General features: G+C 45.2%; 1 protein-coding gene across 2 annotated transcripts in view; it reads left to right on the top strand.

The window, feature by feature from the left end:
- Positions 1-17,002, top strand: part of LOC117660139 (scaffold attachment factor B1-like) — a 47,046-nt gene extending 30,044 nt beyond the window's left edge. For both annotated transcript variants that reach the window (XM_060686662.2, XM_060686664.2), the window contains 7 exons: positions 2,241-2,531; positions 6,415-6,552; positions 7,094-7,133; positions 11,173-11,285; positions 12,934-13,037; positions 13,758-13,824; positions 16,603-17,002. In XM_060686662.2, coding sequence (XP_060542645.2) covers positions 2,241-2,531; positions 6,415-6,552; positions 7,094-7,133; positions 11,173-11,285; positions 12,934-13,037; positions 13,758-13,824; positions 16,603-16,729 — 880 coding nt within the window. In that variant the 3' untranslated portion in view covers positions 16,730-17,002. The remainder of the gene's footprint in view (positions 1-2,240; positions 2,532-6,414; positions 6,553-7,093; positions 7,134-11,172; positions 11,286-12,933; positions 13,038-13,757; positions 13,825-16,602) is intronic.
- The last annotated feature ends 3,546 nt before the right edge of the window (positions 17,003-20,548 follow it).

Raw genomic sequence — 20,548 nt, 5'->3', positions numbered from 1 at the left:
GTGATTGAATAATCATAAGTCACTTTTCAATGCCTTTGTAACTTCAAACAGTCACTAAACAAACCGTTGTAAGCCGCAGACTACCTGTGTTAACATTGAAGTCTTAAAATGTCCTCTATCCTCTGGTATGTTTCACTGAGTGCACAGAGAGTGACCCCTGAGTTGAGATTGTGGCAAGAAAAGTGTTAAAAGCTTAAAAACAGATCTGCTTTTCCTAGGATGATTGCAATGGTATGACTGAAGCATTTGCCCTAAGAATACAAAATAAAAATTAAATTTTATAATCCAGCAGGATAAACCAGTAAATGTAAAGCTATTGTCAATCAATATAATTTCTTCTACAAGCAAAGCTAATTAAAATTAACGCTTTAAAAGTTGCTGAAGCCGGCAACAATTTAGATTCACATGTCTTTTCTCCTCCTTTTCTGTTAAAAGGGAAAAAAAATTCCTTCGTAATATAGTCCTAGATTACAATGGAGCAATGTGAAAAAGCAATACCAGCCATGCTATTAAACAAAATTAAATCTAAACGGCTGCAACATAAATGCTTCTTAACATTATATCTAGCTAATTGCTTTTTTAGTAAGACTTGGAATTTCTCCACGATCAGATGCAGGAGCCATAAACCAATCAATTTCATACTTTTAATTGGGGGGGGGGAAAGCAATGTTTCTTTATCTTTACTTATCTTTACTCCCAAGGCCTTGCCTGGTTTTAGATTCAGAGCAACCTCTCACGACATAGAAGGCCTCAGTCGTTGTCCTCCAGAATGGTTTGTCAACATCTCGCATTCTAGCCATGGCTAGAATTTAGATTTTTGAAAATAAGCTTGGATTTAGCTCCTATCACTTTGGAGCAGAACTTAAGACTTGTGGGCTTCAACTCCCAGAATTCCTCAGCCAGCCGTGCTGACTAGGGAATTCTGGGAGTTGAAGTCCTCAAGTCTTAAAGCGGCCAAGTTTGGAGACCTGTTCTTTAGAGCAAGAGTTTCTGGTTCATTAAATTTGGTATTTTCCAAGCTCTGTGCTTGAGCGTGCTTGGTTCTTCTTTGGAGCTACCTTAATGCACGAATTTTGTTCAGATCGACTCTGAAACAAATCAAATCAATCCAGATCTTAGCAGATCCTATTCTCGTCCCATGTTCGTTGTTTCTTCAGCACCCAAAATGTGTTGAATTAATTGAACTGTTTCAGATCATTTTGTCTCGGCTCTATAATTAATCCTCGATTTACAACCACAATTGGGAGTGGAATTTTGGTCGCTAACTGATGTGGTTGTTAAGTGAACCACACCTGATTTTATGAACTTTTTTTTGCCACAGTCGTTAAGTGAATCATTGTAGTTAAGCAAATCACACGGCCATTGAGCAAATCCAGCTTCCCCCCATGGTTTTTACTTGTTGGAAGCCCCTTGGGAAGGTCGCCAATGGCAATCACGTGACCTCAGATGCTGCAACCGTTGTAGATACATGCCGGTTGCCAAGCGCCCGAATTTTGATCATGTGAACATGGGGACGCTGTGACAGTTGTAAGTGTGAGGATGATCATAAGTCACTTTTTTTTCAGCTTTAACTCCGAGTAGTTGTAAGTCAGGGACTAGTCCTGTTCTGTTCTTGGGGTATGGTCCTTTGCATGTCACTCAAGGCCAAATGTAGACTTTAAATCTGAGAAAGTGTGAATACAGGTAGTCCTTGACTTACGACCAAAACTGAGCCCAAAATTTATGTTGCTCAGCAAGACATTTGATAAATGAGTTTTTACCTCATTTTACGACCCTCCTTGCCGCAGTTGTTAAGTGAATCACTCCAGTTGTTAAGTCAGTAACACGGTTGTTAAGTGAATCTGGCTCCCCCTTTGACTTTACTGGTCAGAAGGTCACAAAAGGGGATCCCATGACCTTAGGACACTGCAACCGTCATAAATGTGAGTCAGTTGCCAAGCATCCGAATTTTGATCACGTGACCACAGGGCTGCTGCAACAGTGATAAGTGTGAAAAATGGTCATAAGTCACTTTTTTCCAGTGTCGTTGTAACTTTAACAGTACTAAGCAAACTGTTGTAAGTCGAGGACTACCTGTACTCTGCTACAAGCCCACTGCAGAGGCGATGGTATCTTCCAGAGAGGAGGGACCAGTTCCCATCGTTCCCCGCCGATATCTGAAAGCCAACAATTTGGGGAACGCTAACCCTCAGCCTTGCCGTCTTCCCCATGCAAACCGCCTCTCCCATTTGTGAACGCAGGGAACGGGAGCGGAAGGAGCGGGACCAGCACTCACAGGAGACCACCGAGTGGGACGAAAGGCAGCGGCTGCAAAGGGAGCGGGACCGGCTGCACTTCCAGAGGCAACGGCTGGAGCGGGAGCGGATGGAGCGGGAACGGCTGGAGCGGGAGCGGATGCGCATCGAGCACGAGCGGCGGAGGGAGCAGGAGCGCATCCACTGGGAGCGGGAGGAGTTACGGCGGCAGCACGAGCAGCTGCGCTACGAGCAGGACCGCCGATCGTCCTTGCGGAGACCTTACAACGACGAACGGTGAGAGAGAGAGTGTCCGCTTGTAAGGCGGGAGGGCCAACATGTTGCCTGGCTGGTCTTGCCATTTAAGTCAGACTCGGAGCTTCTGTAACTGCCTGTGTGCTTTTGTAAGCTTTCTGCCTTGTGGACATTTTGTTCCCCGCTCTTTCTGGTCAAATGCTGCATCTGTTGGCCCTAACATTATTAACCAAAAAAGCCAACACAGTCCTAGGTTGCATTAACAGAGGGATAGAATCAAGAACCCGTGAAGTGTTAGTACTGCTTTATAATGCCTTGGTAAGGCCACACTTAGAATATTGCATCCAGTTTTGATCGGCATGACGTAAACAAGATGTGGAGACTCTGGAAAGAGTGCAGAGAAGAGCAACCAAGATGATTAGGGGACTGGAGGCTAAAACATATGAAGAACGGTTGCAGGAATTGTCTAGTCTAGTCAAAAGAAGGAGGAAGGGTGACATGATGGCAGTCTTCCAATATTTATGGGGCTGCCACAAAGAAGAGGGGGGCACCTATTCTCCAAAGCACCTGAAGTCAGAATAAGAAGCAATGGGTGGAAACTAATCAAGAGAAGCAACCTAGAAATAAGGAGCCATTTCCTGATAGTGAGAACAATCAGTGAAAGAACTTGCCCCCCAGAATTTGTGGGTGCTCCATCGCTGGAGTCTATAGAGATTCTCAGTCATCCAGGTCATAGTTGTTCCAAAGGTGTTTTTTTCTTTCTTTTTTTTTTTGAAAAGTTTTACAAAAAACTTCCCCCCCATGTTCCCCCCACCCTCCCCCCCAGACTTCCCAGAGCAAAATACAAGGTATTTCATTTAATCAATCATAAACTAGATTAATCTACTTATCCTCAAAGTACTAACTCCCCCCCTGAAACCTTAACTCCACTATAGATAACCTAATACTTCTAATACTAACGTTCATTCATAAGCTATTTGATATTTTCTTGTCTGATACTTATTTTGAATATAATCAATCCATCTTCTCCATTCCGATACTTACCTTTCTTGCGTGTGGTCCTTCAAATACGCTGAGATTTTCGCCATTTCTGTTAGGTTTGTTACTTTCAATATCCACTCTTCAATAGTAGGCAAAGAGTCCTTCTTCCAATATTGAGCTACCAGCAGCCTAGCTGCTGATATTAAATTCAAAATCAATTTAGTCTCTGAAACTGTACAGTCCGTAGTTATGCCCAATAGAAACAAACCAAAGGTGCTTTTTTCAAGAGGCAACTGGACCTTCCTGTTTTTTATTTTGAAAACATTTCGCTTCTCATCCAAGAAGCTTCTTCAGCTCTGACTGGATGGTGAGGAATGGGAGGATTTATATTCCTTGCAGACAGCTGGTCATTTGCATCCTTTTGGAGGATTCTTGAAGCACTTAGAGGTTGATCTGTGTCCTCACCGGTGCTCCTGGTTTCTGTAGTCTGCAATTTTTCCTCTGGAAATCCATTCTTAACTCCCACACCATTCCAAGGGTGTTCTTCTCTTCCCAAATCGTATAGCTAAAAGTCTGTCGAGATTCTCAGTCATCCAGGTCATGGTTGTCCCAAAGGTTCTTTTTTTTCAAGAGGCAACTGGACTTTCTTGTTTTTTCTTTGAAGACGTTCAAGAAGCTGAAGAAGCTTCTTGGATGAGAAGCGAAACGTCTTCAAATAAAAAAACAAAGAAGTCCAGTTGCCTCTTGAAAAGGCACCTTTGGGACGTCTATCACTGGAGGCTTTTAAGAAGAGACTGGACAGCTGTTTGTCTGGAATGGCTTGAGCAGAGGGTTGGACTAGAAGACCTCCAAGGTCCCTTCCAACTCTCTTATTCTGTATGAAAGCTGATTGGATGACTTTGAGCCAGTCCCTCTCTCTCAGCCCAACCCACCTCACAGAGAGTAAAAGGAAAGAGTATTACGTACATTTGCTGTCTCGAGTTATTCAAAAGGGCTAATAAAGGCTAAACATCTAATAAATGTACAATAAATAAAGCAGGGTCGAGCTGAGGATTTTGTACAATTCCTGCATGATAAAGTCACTCAGATTCGGGAAGGCCTGGACTCCGACTGGGTGAGTCCAGAGAAGGAGACCGGGGCAGGTCTTGAGAATGTTATCTGGGAAGGGTTTGATCCTGTGACTCCCGAGGATGTGGACAGGATTCTGAGCAGGATTAGTGCTGCCACATGTTTATTGGACCTGTGTCCCTCCTGGTTGGTACTGGCCTCCCGGGAGGTTACACGAGGCTGGCTCCAGGGGATTATAAATGTTTCTTTGAGTGAGGGTGCCTTTCCCGCCGCCTTGAAAGAGGCGGTGGTGAGGCCCCTCCTCAAGAAGCCATCCCTGGACCCGGCTATTTTAGCTAATTATCGTCCGATCTCCAACTTTCGCTTTGTGGCGAAGGTTGTTGAGAGTGTGGTGGCATGACAACTTCCCCGGTACCTGGATGAAGTTACTTATTTGGACCCGTACCAGTCGGGCTTCAGGCAGGAGTATAGCACGGAAACGGCATTGGTCGAGTTGGTGGATGATCTCTGGAGGGCTCGGGACAGGGGTTGGGAATAGGAGGCACCATGCTACGGTGGTTCTCCTCCTTCCTCTCCGACCGCTCGCAGCTTGTGTTGATAGGGGGGCAGAGGTCGACCTCGAGACACCTCGATTAGGGGGTGCCACAAGGGTCAGTCCTCTCGCCCCTTCTGTTCAACATTTATGTGAAGCCGCTGGGTGAGATCATCCGTGGTTTTGGGGTGAGAGTCCATCAGTACGCTGATGACACTCAGCTGTACATCTCCACCCCAGACCACTCCAATGATGCCCTTGATGTGATGTCCCGCTGCCTGGAGGCCGTGCGGGTCTGGATGGGGAGAAATAGGCTCAGGCTCAATCCAGCCAAGACCAAGTGGCTGTGGCTTCCGGCGCCCCGATATAGTCAGCTGGCACCATCGCTGACTATTGGGGGTGAATCTCTGCCCTCCACAGTGAGGGCTCACAATCTGGGCGTCCTCCTGGATGCATGGCTGTCTTTAGAAAAGCATATGACGGCTGTGGCCAGGGGGGCTTTTTATCAGGTTCGCCTGATCCGCCAGTTGTGACCCTTTCTGGATTGGGATGCCTTGCACACGGTCACTCATGCTCTTGTCAGCTCCCGGCTGGACTATTGTAATGCTCTCTACATGGGGCTCCCCTTGAAGAGCACTCGGAGGCTCCAGCTGGTCCAGAATGCGGCTGCGCGGGTAGTTATGGGCGTGACCTATTACGCCCATGTAACACCTCTCCTGCATTAGCTGCACTGGCTCCCAGTGGTCTTCCGGGTGCGATTCAAAGTGTTGGTTACCACCTTTAAAGCGCTCCATGGTTTAGGGCCTGGGTACCTCTGAGACCGACTTCTGCCGCCAGTAGCCTCCCACTGGCCAGTTCGCTCCCACAGAGAGGGTCTCCTCAGGGTGCCATCGGCCAAATTATGTCGGCTGGCGACACCCAGGGGGAGGGCGTTCTCTGTGGGTGCTCCTGCCCTTTGGAACGAACTGCCCCCGGAAATATGTAAGATTTCTGATCTCTGTGTATTTCGCTGCGCTCTTAAAACCCTACTGTTCCGCCAGGCTGGGCTATCTTTGTGAATGATTTTAAATTGGGTGTTTTAATTAGGTTTTAATTCTGAGCCAAAATTATTTATTACTTTTAATTGGTTTTTAAATCGATGTATATATATTATGTTTTAATTGGCTGTACACTGCCCCGAGTCTTTCGGGAGGAGGGCGGTATAGAAATTAAATTATAAATAAATAAAATAAATATAAATAAAATAAATAAATAAATCCATATATAAATAAATTGCTGAAACGGTAACCCAGGTCTGTCCGGAACCGGAGCGCTGATAACTTGTTGAATCCGGACTCTTTGCAGGCGTGACGATGGCTACTGGCAGGAACCAAAGCGGATGGCCATGGATGACCGATACCATTCGGACTTCAGCCGGCAAGATCGCTTCCACAGCTTCAACCACAGACATCGTGGCCGATACCATGATCACTTCGGAGACAGGTAGGTAACTCAAAGCTTTCAAAACACAAACCGAACCAGGGACAAGTTTGCGAGCTAACCCTGAAGCCGTTTGACCCATGGTTTCCAAAGTCCTGCAGAGAATTAAAAATGACTGACACATCGAAGAGCATCAAGGTGGCCATACATTTATTAAACCCTCATCTCATCATGGTCCTCCTGGCGCATGTATTGGGGAGCTGAAAATCACTAGGATTGGTTCCAATTGATGTTAACCAGTGGTGGGTTGCTACGGGTTCTCCCTGGATCGGGTGAACCGGTGGCAGCTGTGGGAGGCCCCGTTCGGACGCTTCTGCGCACACGAGCAAACCGGTAGCAAACTAAATCGAAACCCACTATTGGTGTTAACCATCATTCATCGACAAGGTAGAGAATAAAGGCATCTGCACCTTTATAAAGATACCTATTTATACTTTTTCTGCACAGGATCAAGGCGGCTGGAATCATCTAAACTTCATAATTATTTTAATTTCTGATAAATATATATATACGTGTGGCGGATAATTTCCTTTTCTCCTTCTAGGAGAGAAAGTTCAAGAATGGCGCCAGACCGAGATGGACAGGTACGCTTGGCTTGATCGATGGTGTGAATTGTTAAATTTAATCTCTGCCTCTTGCTGGAAAACTGCCCAGTTTTTAAGAGTTTAGGATTTGCAATTTCTAAAGGGCAGATCTGAAGTCAAAGGTGGACGATAGGAGCTCGCTCAAACTCTGTCCATCGTCCATCAAAGGAAGGGAGAGTCGAGGCCACACCCATCATTCCCAAGATTGTCTTTTGAACAAGCCAATTTTACAGGCAGTCGTCGACTTACAACGGTTCAATTAGTGAGCGTTCAATTTATTTTTTATTTATTTATTTTATTTCAAATTTATATACTGCACCTTCTCCCAAGGGACTCAGGGCGGTGTACAGCCAGATAAAAACATACAATACAAACATTAAGAACAATTAAAAGAATATATATTAATTTGGCCCCAGTTTAAAATGACAAACCAATTAAAAATTTAAAATTTAAAAATACGTTAAGCCAGCCCGGCTTGATGAAAAAAGAAAGTTGTGTTATGTTATGACGGCACTGAAAAAAGCAACTTACGACCATTCTTCACACTTAACAACCATTGCAGCAGCTCCATGGTCATATAGTCAAAATTCAGGCCCTTGGCAACTGACTCATAGTTATGACAGTTGCAGTGTCCCGAGGTCACGTGATCCCCTTTTGCCACCTTCTGACCAGCAAAATCAACAGGGAAGCCGGATTCGCTTAACAACCGTGTGACTGACTTAATGACTCCAGCAATTCACTTAACAATCGTGGCAAGAAATAGCAATAGCACTTAGACTTATATACCGCTTCACAGTGCTTTATAGCCCTCTAAGCGCTTTACAGAGTCAGCCTCTTGCCCTTCCAACAATCTGGATCCTCATTTTCCCAAACTCGGAAGAATGGGAGGCTGAGTCAACCTTGAGCCTGGTGAGATTTGATCTGCCAAACTGCTGGCAGCCAGTGATCAATAGAAATAGCCTGCACTCTAACCACTGCGCCACTTTGTTGTAAAATGGGGCAGAATTCACTTAAGTGTCTCACTTAGCAATGGAAATTGCAGGATCATCTCCTACCGGCCTCCCACTGCCCAGTGCGCTCACACAGGACTGCCCTCCAGGTGCCGTCGGCCAGACAATGTCAGCTGGCGGTCCCCAGGATGAGGGCGTTCTCTGTGGCCGCACCGACCCTCTGGAATGGGTTACCCACCAGGCTCCCGACGGCCCCCGACCTCCACACTTTCCGCGCCGACCTGAAGACATGGCTTTTTCAGCAAATTCCCTGATCTGCCACGAGGTTTTTAATTGTTTGGGGATTTTAAATTGGCCTGTTTTATCATTATTTTATTGTTCTGCTGTTTTTATTCTGTGAGCCGCACCGAGTCCTACGGGAGAAGGGCGGCATATAAATTTGATAAACTAAATAAATAAATGAATGAATGAATGAATGTATGTTGGACTCTATTGTGGTTGTAAGTCGAAGACTACCTCTGTTTCGTTTTTAGATGCCCACCTCTGAGTTCATGTGGGCTGCTCTCCTGCATGGTCTTTTTCACATACTCTCCCATCGCCCACATAGGAATGCAAATTAGCCATTAAAAATTGGACCATGAAATTAGATGCTTCCTCATCCAAAGTCAGGTTTTGTTTAATACAGACACTCGCTTTCTGCGGCGGTTAAACTCAAAGTGGATTTGCTACAGATGTAAGGGTGACAGGATCACAATTTATTTCAAACTGAGCAACCATAGAGGTTTTTTTTTTTAATAATGTTTTTGATAGAGGAGCTGGCTTCTGCGTTCAGCTTCATGGCCCACTGATGAGCGCCTCAAAGACATAGCTAGACATTTAGCAATAGCATTTAGGTTTATATACACCACCCCATGTTGCGTTACAGCGCTCTCTGGGTGGTTTACAATGTAGAAGCATTATTTGCATATTGCCCACAACAATCTGGATCCCCACTTTACTGACCTCGGAAGGATGGAACGCTGAGTCAACCTTGAGCCGGTCAGGATTGAACTTCTGGCAGTGGGCAGAGTTACCTGCAATGCTCCATTCTCACCACTGCGCTACCCCGGCTCTTCCACTAAACTAATGATTGTAAATTAAGGAGAAGATAGGTAGGTAGGTAGGTAGGTAGGTAGGTAGGTAGGTAGGTAGGTAGGTAGATAGATAGATAGATAGATAGATGATAGATAGATAGATAGATAGATAGATAGATAGATAGATAGATAGATAGATGATAAATGTACAGATAGAAAGATGGAGTTAGATAAATAGATGATAGACTTAGAGAAGAGAAGAGAGAGAGATAGAAATAGATAGATAGATAGATAGATAGATAGATAGATAGATACGGTAGATAGATACAATAGATAGATAGATAGATAGATAGATAGATAGATAGATAGATAGATAGATAGATAGATACATGATAGATGTACAGATAGAAAGATGGAGTTAGATAAATAGATGATAGATAGACATAGAGAAGAGAAGAGAGAGATAGAAATAGATAGATAGATATGGTAGATAGATAGATAGATAGATAGATAGATAGATAGATAGATAGATAGATAATAGATGTACAGATAGAAAGATGGAGTTAGATCAATAGATGATAGATAGACATAGAGAAGAGAAGAGAGATAGAAATAGAAAATAGATAAAAGAGATGAAGAGAGAGAGAGAGATGGATAGATACAGGGATAGAGAAATAGAGAAGAGATGATGGAAAAGAGAAATGAGAGAGAGATGGATGGATAGACAGGGATAAGAGAGATTAGATAAAAGAGAGAGAGAGAAATATAGGCAGACAGGCAGGCAGGCAGACATATCGATATCCACTACATCACCATCACTAGCGCCAGATGCAGCAGTGCCAAGTGAGAGCAACCTCAAGAAGAAGGAATAGGAGAAACTGGAGAAGTATCAGGGCCTGAAGGAGGAAATGGGGATGATGTGGAAAGTAAAGGCCAAATTGGTCCCAGTGGGTGGAAGAAATTAATAATATTAATCATAATACATTAGCAATAGCACCTAGACCAGTGATGGCTAACCTTTTTGCCATCGCGTCCCAAAAGCGGGCGGAATGGGGGGGATTGCGCACACGTGCCCACAACCATAATTCAATGCGCCCCGTCCTCCCACGCATGCACATGTGACCCCCCCCACTCTCCCCCTACTTTTGGCACGTGATGGCACAGTGGGCCCGGTAGGCCCATTTTTTGCCCTCCCCAGGCTCCAGAGGCTTTCTAGGAGCCTGGGGAGGGCGAAAACGACCTTCCCCACCTCCCCGGAGACTCTGGGAGGCCCGGAAACAGCCCATTTCCCGACTTATGGTGGGCTCAGAAGGCCTGAAAATCAGCTGGCCAGCGCGCACATGCGTGCTGGACTGAGGTAGGGCAACACTTGTGTGCCCACAGATATGGCTCCATGTGCCACCTGTGGCACCCGTGACATAGGTTTGCCATCACGGACCTAGACTTCATATACCGCTTCACAGTGCTTTTACAGCCCTCTCTAAGCGGTTTACAGAGTCAGCCTATTGTCCCCCCCAACAATCTGGGTCCTCATTTTACTGACCTCGGAAGGATGGAAGGCTGAGTCAACCTTGAGCCTGATGAGATTCGAACTGCCAAATTTTAGGCAGCCGGCAGTCAGCAGAAGTTAGCCTGCAATACTACATTCTGACCACTGCGCCACCACGGCTCATAATCATAATACATTAGCAATAGCACTTAGACTTAGATACCGCTTCACAGTTCTTTACAGACCTCTACGCGGTTTACAGGGTCAGCCTATTGCCCTGCCCCCCCCCAAATCTGGATCTCCATTTTACCAACTTTGGGAAGACGGAAGGCTGAGTCAACCTCGAGCCCCATCAGGATCGAACTCTGGGCTGTGGCCAGAGTCAGCCTCCAATGCTTCACTTTAACCATTGGGCCACCAGGGCTCAGAGCTGTCCCCTTAACCCCTTAACAGAGCTGTCATTTTAACATGTGAACATTTAGCATCGAGAAGCTTTGTAACCTGATTTTGTGGCTTATCTCTTTCAGCACTATCCTGACGAGAGGCACGGTGGCCCCGATCGCCATTCCCGGGACGGCTGGGCGGGTTACGGGTCAGAGCGGAGGCTGAGCAGAGGCCGAGGTTTACCTCCCCAATCCCGGTGAGTTGATTTAAAGAGGAAGAGGCGCCTTTCATCCATGTTTTTTGGAGAAAGAAGAGGGAGGTACACACATACAGGTAATCCTCGACTTACGACTTCCCCCACCCCCTCTCGACTTTGCCTGTCGGAAGCTTGGCTGGGAAGGTTATAAATGGGGATCCTATGACCTTGGGATAGTTCAACCGTCATAAATACATGCCAGTTGCCGAGCGTCAGAATTTTGATCATGCGCCCAGGGGGATGCTGCATCCGTCATAAGTGTAAAAAAACAGAGATAAATCAATCTTTTTGGTGCCGTTGTTAACTTCAAACTGTCACTAAACGAACCATCGTATGTCGAGGACTACCTGTTTATGCCGACCTAGGCTTTGGCTCTCTGGATAGGGTGTGCTGGGGATGGAGACTGAACCACTGAGGAGATAAACATTGACTTGACTATTCCAGAGCTGGCGTGGCGAGCCAAAAGATCAATTCGTTGAGAATTCAAATACGAGGAATCAGGGCAGGGAGAATGTACACATTCCCTTCAGTGTGGTTGGTGCTGAAGGATCCACACCCTCCCTAGCCATTACAGGAGAGTCCTCAACTTATGGCCACAAAGGAGACCCAAATTTCCATTTCCAAGCAAGACAGTTATTAAGTCAGTGTTTTATGACCTTTCTTGCCATAGGTGTATTTTTTGGACTATAAAAAATAATTTTTGGCCTCCGCGCGTCCGGTTTTTGACCTCCCCAGCTCCCAGGAGCACTCTGCAGGCCTCGCAAACCCTCTGCGTGTCCCATTTTTGCAAAAAATGGGCCTGTTTTTAGGAAAAACGGGACACGCAGAGGGTTTGGGAGGCCTGCAGAGTGCTCCTGGGGGCTGGGGAGGGCAAAAATGCTACGCGTGGGGGGTTTGGGAGTCCACAAATGGGCCTGTTGTTGGCAAAAACAGGACACACGCGGAGGGGTTTTGAGAGGCCAAAAATGGTTGTATTTGGTGTATAAGACGCACCAACATTTCCACCCTCTTTTGGGGGGGGGGGGAAGTGCGTCTTATACTCCGAAAAGTACAGTAAGTCGATCAGTGCCCTGGTTTAAAATTAGTAAAACGGTTGGTAAGAAGCGTTGTAAATGGAGGACCTCCTTAAATCCCAACACCTCTAAAAGGGCACCTACCTATGGAGAAGTTCCACTGCGGGGCAATATTTGTTTTGTTTTTTTTTAAAGCAAGACTGTATCAGCATTTCCTAGATATTTTTTCTTGCCAAGAGCCAAGAAATGTATGTATGTCAATCCATAATATAAAACGATGACAGTAATGATAATAATTTAAATGGATGTTTGCCCCACACGTTAAACCCAAACCTATGATACGAAATTGTAGCTTAGTGCACTGTGTGAAGTTAAATTGCCCAGACCCACATTCTGTGTTGTTGGTTATATTGATTGGGAAACAAACTCTCTCTCTCTCTCCCTCACACATCTATCTATTTCTCACTATCTCTGTCCGTCCATCCATCTATCTATCTAATCTGCCCATCTCAGTTAATGACTCGGGGGCAACTTGCAAGTTAAAAAAAATACACTATAATTAAAACAATTAAAACATTTTTGAAAACTGGCAAGAGATAAAAAAAACCTGCTATTTCCTCCCCACCCTCTTCCAGGGAAGGGAGACACTGGGGAGATCATGGCCGAAAGCTGGAGGGGCATCAAGATCGTTCCTGGACAGGGAGTGCAGACGGAGAGATGGACCATGATCGATGGCAAGGTAAAAGCCCGGCTTTCTTCCTAGATGGAGTTGGACAACGTTTGATTTGGCGGCGCCCCCTGCCTGTGATGAAAGGATTTGGCCTATTCTTGATAAGGCAGCTCCTGTACCGATAGAAGAGAATATTTGTAGCTCAGGGTTGAATGTGGGGTCCTTGGTGACCTCTGAGCTTAGTAGTTTTCTTGCAGACATTTCATTACCAGACTAGGTAACATCATCAGTGTTAGAAGGGAGTTGGGGTTTGGTATATAACAGCCACCAAGAATACTCCCACCAGTGCTGACAGGGCAAGTCACCTGTATATAAACTGATGTGCTACCTAGTTGGGTAATGTCTGCAAGAAAACGACCAAGCTCAGAGAGCACCAAGGACCACACAGTCCTCTCCTCCTCCTCCTCCTCCTCCTCCTCCTCCTCCTCTTCCTCCTCCTCTCCACAAACCCCACTTTCTTCTAGCACTGATGATATAACCTAGCTGGGTCATGAAATGTCTCCCAAGAAAACACCAAGCTCAGAGTGCCGGAAGGATCCCATTTTGTTCTCAAGAGGCCAAGCCAGGTCTTTGGGTCAGACACAACTGGTGGAGCCCCATCGTATTTGGTGTGCGTAGAAAGGCCCTCCACATGTCACAACTTTAAACCATGATGGTTTTACAAATAATGTTCTTCAATAATGATAGGTGGATGTGCATGCCACAGTAAACTCTATTTTGGCTTGTTAGGCGGAGAGCGGAATGTTTCTAGCCAGACCGGGCCCGGCCATGTAATGAACAGAGGAGACATACCGGGGTGAGTATCAATAAAAGATCCCTTTATTTCTATTCCTGTCTCCCCACTTTTATCTCACATCCTTTCCCTAAGAAGCACTCTTGAAGAAAGCTCATCCCCACCCCCCATACAGAAGTACAACCAAGATCTGTCCCCCGCCGCCCCACCCCCTCATATGTTTTGGGCCAAAGTATTATTATGGGGGTGCTGTAGGTAGTCCTCAACTTACGACAGCACTGGAAAAAGTGACTTATGACCATTTTCACACACGTTGCAGCATCCCCATGGTCACAGGATCAAAATTTGGATGATTAGCAACTGGTTCATAATTATGACAATTGCAGAGTCCCGGGATGATGTGGTCCCCTTTTGCGACCTTCTGATAAGCCACGTCAATGGGGAAGCTGGATTCATTTAACAACCATGTTACTTACTTAATAACTGCAAGGATTCCCTTAACAACTGTGGCAAGAAAGGTCGTAAAATGGGCCGAAACTCACTTAACAATTGTCTTGCTTAGCAGTGGAAATTTTGGGCTCAGTTGTGGTCCTAGGTCGAGGACTACCTGAATAGGAAAATTATAGGGGTTGCTTAGTGGTTTTGCCCTAAAAACCTTCAGGGTCCCTCTCAACCTTGCTAGGTTTCTCTGAATGCAAACTAGTAGCTCATGAATGATGATTTGTCTGATACGGTACACTTCATATGTTTTGGCCTCCAGTAAGGTCTCCTGCTTGAGCAGGGGGTTGGAGTAGAAGACCTCCAAGGCCCCTTCCATCTCTGTTATTCTGTCATTCCGTAATTCTATTATTTTGTTATGATTGGACACAGTGAATATTAATATATCCTATTTGAGGGTGGAAAGATTTTTCCATTCTCAAACTGCCCATCATTTAACTCTGATGACCTGGTTTTCATTTACACTGGTACAGTTTATTTTATTACATACCAAACAGGCTATAAAACAATGCCATTTTTTTTTAAACTGGAAAAAGAAGGGCGATGGTTAACCCAGAATTTTGGAGGATGAGGATCCAGGATGAGAGAAAAGCATCTTTAAGTGAGACAGAGATTCAAATTTGGCAATAGTGGGTTTTTTGGGATGCAAGATTGCTTAGGAAATACATCACTTAAAAATCATCCTGAAATTTATTAAATCATCCCATTCTCATTGCAACTTGAAATTACTTTTTAAAGAGACCTGGTAGCGCAGCAGACTAAAGCACTGTTATTAACATCAGCTGCCTGCAATTATTGCAAGTTCAAATCTCACCAGGTTCAAGGTTGACTCAGCCTTCCATCCTTTCTAAGGTAGGTAAAATGAGGACCCAGATTGTGGGGGCAATAAGCTGAGTTTGTATAAAATATACAAAAGTATGAAGGCTATTGCTTAACGCATTGTAAGCCGCCCTGAGTCTCCGGAGAAGGGCGGCATATAAATCAAATTAAAAAAAAATGCTTTGTGGTTTTAATCTCAGCAAATGGGCCCATCCAGCTGCCTGTCTAGGGCATGAACTGGCTCCCTGATGTGCTCCAAATGTTTTGAAGTTAGCTTAGGGATGTGCAGTCTGGGATGTACAAAATACTTCATTCCAGTGAGAGAAGATTTCTAGCACTGGGCACTATGTAACAACATGAAATTCATTGGTGAAAAAAGTAAGATTCTACATTCTAAAACCCAAATGCACAGGTATAGGATAGGTTGTACCTGGCTCAATAGTAGTAACTGTGAGAGGGATCTTGGAGTCCTAGTGGACGGCCATTTAAATATGAGCCAGCAGTGTGTAGCAGCTGCCAAAAAAGGCAACATAGTTCTAGGCTGCATTAACAGAGGGAGAGAATCAAGATCACGTGAAGTGTTAGTACCACTTTATAATGCCTTAGTGACTAAGACGCTGAGCTTGTCAATCGAAAAGTCGGCAGTTCAGCAGTTCGAATCCCTAGTGCCGCATAACAGGGTGAGCTCCTGTTACTTGTCCCAGCTTCTGCCAACCTAACAGTTCGAAAGCAAGTAAAAAATGCAAGTAGAAAAATAGGGACCACCTTTGGTGGGAAGGGAACAGTGCTCCGTGCGCCTTCGGTGTTTAGCTATGCTGGCCATATGACCATGGAGACGTCTTCGGACAGTGGCTCTTTGGCTTTGAAACGGAGATGAGCACTGCCCCCTAGAGTCGGGAACGGCTAGCACATATGTGTGAGGGGAACCTTTACCTTTATCTTTACCTTTAAGGCCACACTTGGAATACTGCATCTAGTTTTGGTCGCCATGGTATAAAAAAGATGTTGAGACTCTAGAAAGAGTGCAGAGAAGAGCAACAAAGGATTAGGGGACTGGAGGCTAAAACATATGAAGAACAGTTGCAGGAATTGTGTATGTTTAGTCTAGACTAGAACTCGCCATATGTCCAAAGTCACCCAACCAACTTAAGGCAGAACTAGAACTCACCGTCTCCTGTTGATTGGCCCAAAGTCGCCCTGTTGGCTTCCACAGCTAAGGCAGCATTAGAATTCCCCATCTCTTAATGATTGACTAAGAGTCACCCAGCCAGTTAAGAGTCACCCAGCTTCCATATCTAAGGTGGGACTAGAACTCCTCATCTCCTGGCGTTTGGCTCAGAGTCACCCAGGCAGCTTCCATAACTAGGTTCAGGACTAAAACTCCCCATCTCCACGGTTTCTAGCCTGATCCCTTTGCTGCTAGACCGAACTGTCAATCCATCCTTAAAGCTCCTCATCTAAAGGAACGTGAGAGAAACTTCAGAACTAAAGAAGTTCTTTTTTTTTTTTTTTTTGTCCACACAGGCGTGGAGAATTTGCACAAGACGGATCGCAGAACCCAGTCGCGCAAGCACCCAGTATGCCAGGCGGTTTTGCAAGTCAGGATAGAACAACTCCGCCGGGCGACCCGCGTTTCGCTCGCCGTTATTGAAGATTTTTTTCCCCCCCCTTTTCCGTCACAACTCTTTGGCCACTCTGTGGAATTTTGCTCCCCTGGTTATGGCCTTGAACTGTTGTTGCTGAAACAGAAGCCCACCACAGTAGCTTGCAGATGATGTGAACTTAACCGTGGTTTTTTTTTTTTTCTCTGTGTGTGTATGTGTGTTTCCTCCCCTTCCCGGCTCTGGGTTCTTACCGGGACACCATTCAGTTGTTTCGCAGGAAACATTCCATTTTCCACAAATAATAAATCTTACTGTATTGAGCTGATGGGAAAATCTTTGGGGCAGATTGGGGGAGCCGATAAACTCGAATAACCTTATCCGTGTTTTCCGTGAAAATAAAATTTTCCGTGAAGGATGGGTGAATACAGGTAGTCCTTGACTTACAACCACATTGGAGCCGGAAATTTCTGTCGCTACGCAAGATGTTAAGTGAGTTTTGCCCCGTTTTACGACCTACCTTGCCACATTTGTTAAGGGAATCACTGCAGTTTGTTAAGATTAGTCACAGTTCTTAAGTGGATCTGGCATCCCCAATGACTTCGTTTAGTTAGAAGGTCGCAAAAGCTAAGCCTCTGAATTTTGAGCATGTGACGGTGGCGATGCTGCAGTGGTTGTAAGTGTAAAAAAAATGGTCTTAAGTCACTTTTTTCAATGTTTTTGTAACTTCAAATGGTTGCAAGTTGAGGACTATCTGTATTCGGTTTGGCCAGCGTTCAATCTTCCTTTGGCATGCTGGATAAGCTGCTTAGGTGTTAGTGAGTGGGCACCGTACCCAGAAAAAAAAAAGATAAAAAATTTACAGTTTGAAAGGGAGTGGGGAAAAAGCAGAAGGCAAGATTGATTTGGGGGTGGGTGGGGGACGTGTTTCTTAAACTTGGCAATTTTAAAGTGGGTGGACTTCAACTCCCAGAATTCCTCAGTCAGCAATGCTTTACCATGTGTGGACTTCAACTCCCAGAATTCTCCTGGCAGCATGTTTCAAGGTGGGTGGACTTAAACTTCCAGAATTCCTAAACTGACATGCTTTAAGATGCGTGGACTTCAACTCCCAGAATTCCCCAGCCAGCTTCCTTTAAGACAGGCGGACTTCAGCTCCCAGAATTCCCCAGCTAGCATGCTGGGAGTTGAAGTCCACCCATCTTAAAGTGGGCAGGTTTGAAAATTAACGTTCTTTCAAAAAGCAGAACGAGAAGCCCAGCCTGCTACAAAGAGAAGCCTTTGCTTCCAGCGATGTCCTCATTTGAAGGATCCCCCTGAAGTCCTCAGGGGTCACGTCGGAAAGAAAATTGAGTGGCTGAAACAGACAGAGGAGGCCGCCTGCAGAAGAAAAAGAACAAAGCGTTTTAGAAACTTGACTGGGTGGCAAGGAAGCACCTCACCAATTTGAATGGGTGCCTTTTTGCAATTGTGGAAAGATAGTTGGAACTTCAGAGGTCATCTAGTCCAACCCCCTCGTTTGATGCTTGGCCTGTAGGACCAGACAGCGTAGACCCGATCCAGATCCCATTTATTAAGCTGCAGGGATGGGAACCTGAGAAATTAACCTTGTCTGTTTACAGCTACCACTTTTGCCCCCTGGGACACCAGTTATTGCTGCCATATTGACTTTTTTTACCTCCCCATGGTCATCTAATCCAAGATATCTCCCCCTCCGGCACAAGCCACGTTTAAAAAAAAGCTCTGAACCCCTGATTCTCCCCCCAGGCCCTGGTTTAGAGCAGCAGCCCCCAACCCTTTGGACACCAGGAACGGTTCCGTGGAGAGACGTTTTTCCATGGACTAGAGGAGGCGTGGTTTCGCATGCTGCCTGCATCCTATGGATGGAGCTTCGCTTGTTTGCGTGGCCCGGTTTCTGGCATGCCGTGTGTCAGTCTATGGACTGGGCATTGTGGACTCCTTATTTAGAGCAGGGGTCTCCAACCTTGGCAACTTTGTGGACTTCAGCTCCCAGAATTCCTCAGCCAGCTTTGGTTATGGACTTCAGCTCCCAGAATTCCTCAGCCAGCTTTGGTTATGGACTTCAGCTCCCAGAATTCCTCAGCCAGCTTTGCTTGTGGACTTCAGCTCCCAGAATTCCTCAGCCAGCTTTGCTTGTGGACTTCAGCTCCCAGAATTCCTCAGCCAGCTTTGCTTGTGGACTTCAGCTCCCAGAATTCCTCAGCCAGCTTTGCTTGTGGATTTCAGCTCCCAGAATTCCTCAGCCAGCTTTGCTTGTGGACTTCAGCTCCCAGAATTCTGGGAGCTGAAGTCCACAAGCCTTAAAGTTGCCAAGGTTGGAGACCCTGGTTTAGAGTATTTACCCACATCCTATATGCTTCATTGTCAATTTTAATGATATCTTTTATCCTGATGTACGGGTGGTACTTTTGTAAAAATGCATTATACGGTTGCACTTATGGTGTTTGGCACCCAAATCATTGTAGAGTTAGTCAACCTTACAAATTTCTTAAGCAAGTAGAAATATAAGAACTTAAAAGCCAGGATGGTACCCCTGAGAGCATCAAGACCAACCCCTTTCTCTGCTTAGAGGTTAGTTTAGGAACTCTGATAGTTGTCTAACTGCAGTTTGAATGCAACCAAGTCAGCATCTCTCTGGGGCTTTGCATTGTCTGACGGCTCTTTGTGAGAGATTTTTTTCTAACATCCCTCCTGGTGACTTAAATCCCTTACACGTAGTCCTCGATTTACAACCGTTCCATTTAGTAACCATTCGGAGTTTACAATGGCACTGAAAAAAGTGCCTTATGACTGTTTTCCACACACAGCCGTTGCAGCATCCCTGTGGTCACGTGATCAACATTCAGACCCCCCCTCCCCCGGCAGTTCATATTTATGACGATTGCAGTGTCACGGTGTCTTGTGATCCTCTTTTTGTGACCTTCTGACAAGCAAAGTCAACGTGAAAGCTAGATTCACTGAACTGGGTGACTAACTTAACTGCAGTGATTGACGTGACAATTGCGGCAAGAAAGGTCGTAAAATGGGGTAAAGTTCGCTTAACTGCTGTCTCGCTTAGCAACAGAAAATTTGGGGCTCAATTGCGAGCACTACCTGTATTGCTTGGCCTTCCCTCTTGAGATTATTTTTTCTCAAAATTAAACCTTCCCATTTTCTCTTCTAAATTTTCTGATTGTCCTTTACGTCTTTTTAACGTTCTGAAGAATCTGAAGATTATTCCGATTATTTTTTAACTGGGAAGAATTAAGACTCAACGACTACGAATTGCTAGATCTCTGCAGTTCTATTATTTTTTATAAATTAGTGTGGAACAAGCTACCATAGATCATAAAAAAGCAGAATATGCAGCAGTTAAAATATGAGACTCGGCTGACCAAAATTAAGACTAAACCTTCCTGAGGTTGGTGGTGGTGGAATTTGGGAATTTTTGCACTAAAATAGACGTCCTGCCATTAAACAACGCTTTTCTCCTGAAACGCCCAATGGATCTACTTTCAGTTGCAAAATGCAAAATCTGAGATTGGATGACCTCATCTCTGCTTTTCAACGTCTCCCATTGGTCGGCGTCTCAACTCCTGCGATTCTTTAACCAGCCACCAGATGGCAGTAGGGATTAACCAATGGAGCCTCTTGCTTTACTTCCCCCCCCCTTTTTTTGCCCCTAAATCAACTTTAATTTTTCTTTTCTTTTTCTTTTTGGAATGTATAGAATAATTTAATTCTCTCCACCTCCAGTCAATTTGCAAGCTAAGCTACTTCAGGGGGCCTCGGTGAGATGGGAGGCCTAGAAGTCTAATAATAAATAAATGAAATAAAATGTATGACCGAAAACGTCCCCATTCAAAAAT

The sequence above is a fragment of the Pantherophis guttatus genome, chromosome 1 (genome assembly GCF_059756535.1).
Source record: "Pantherophis guttatus breed Tessera chromosome 1, ASM5975653v1, whole genome shotgun sequence".
NCBI classification, from domain to species: Eukaryota; Metazoa; Chordata; class Lepidosauria; order Squamata; family Colubridae; genus Pantherophis; species Pantherophis guttatus.
The sequence above is the reverse complement of the archived record's forward strand: the minus strand, read 5'-3'. Positions and strand labels throughout refer to the sequence as shown.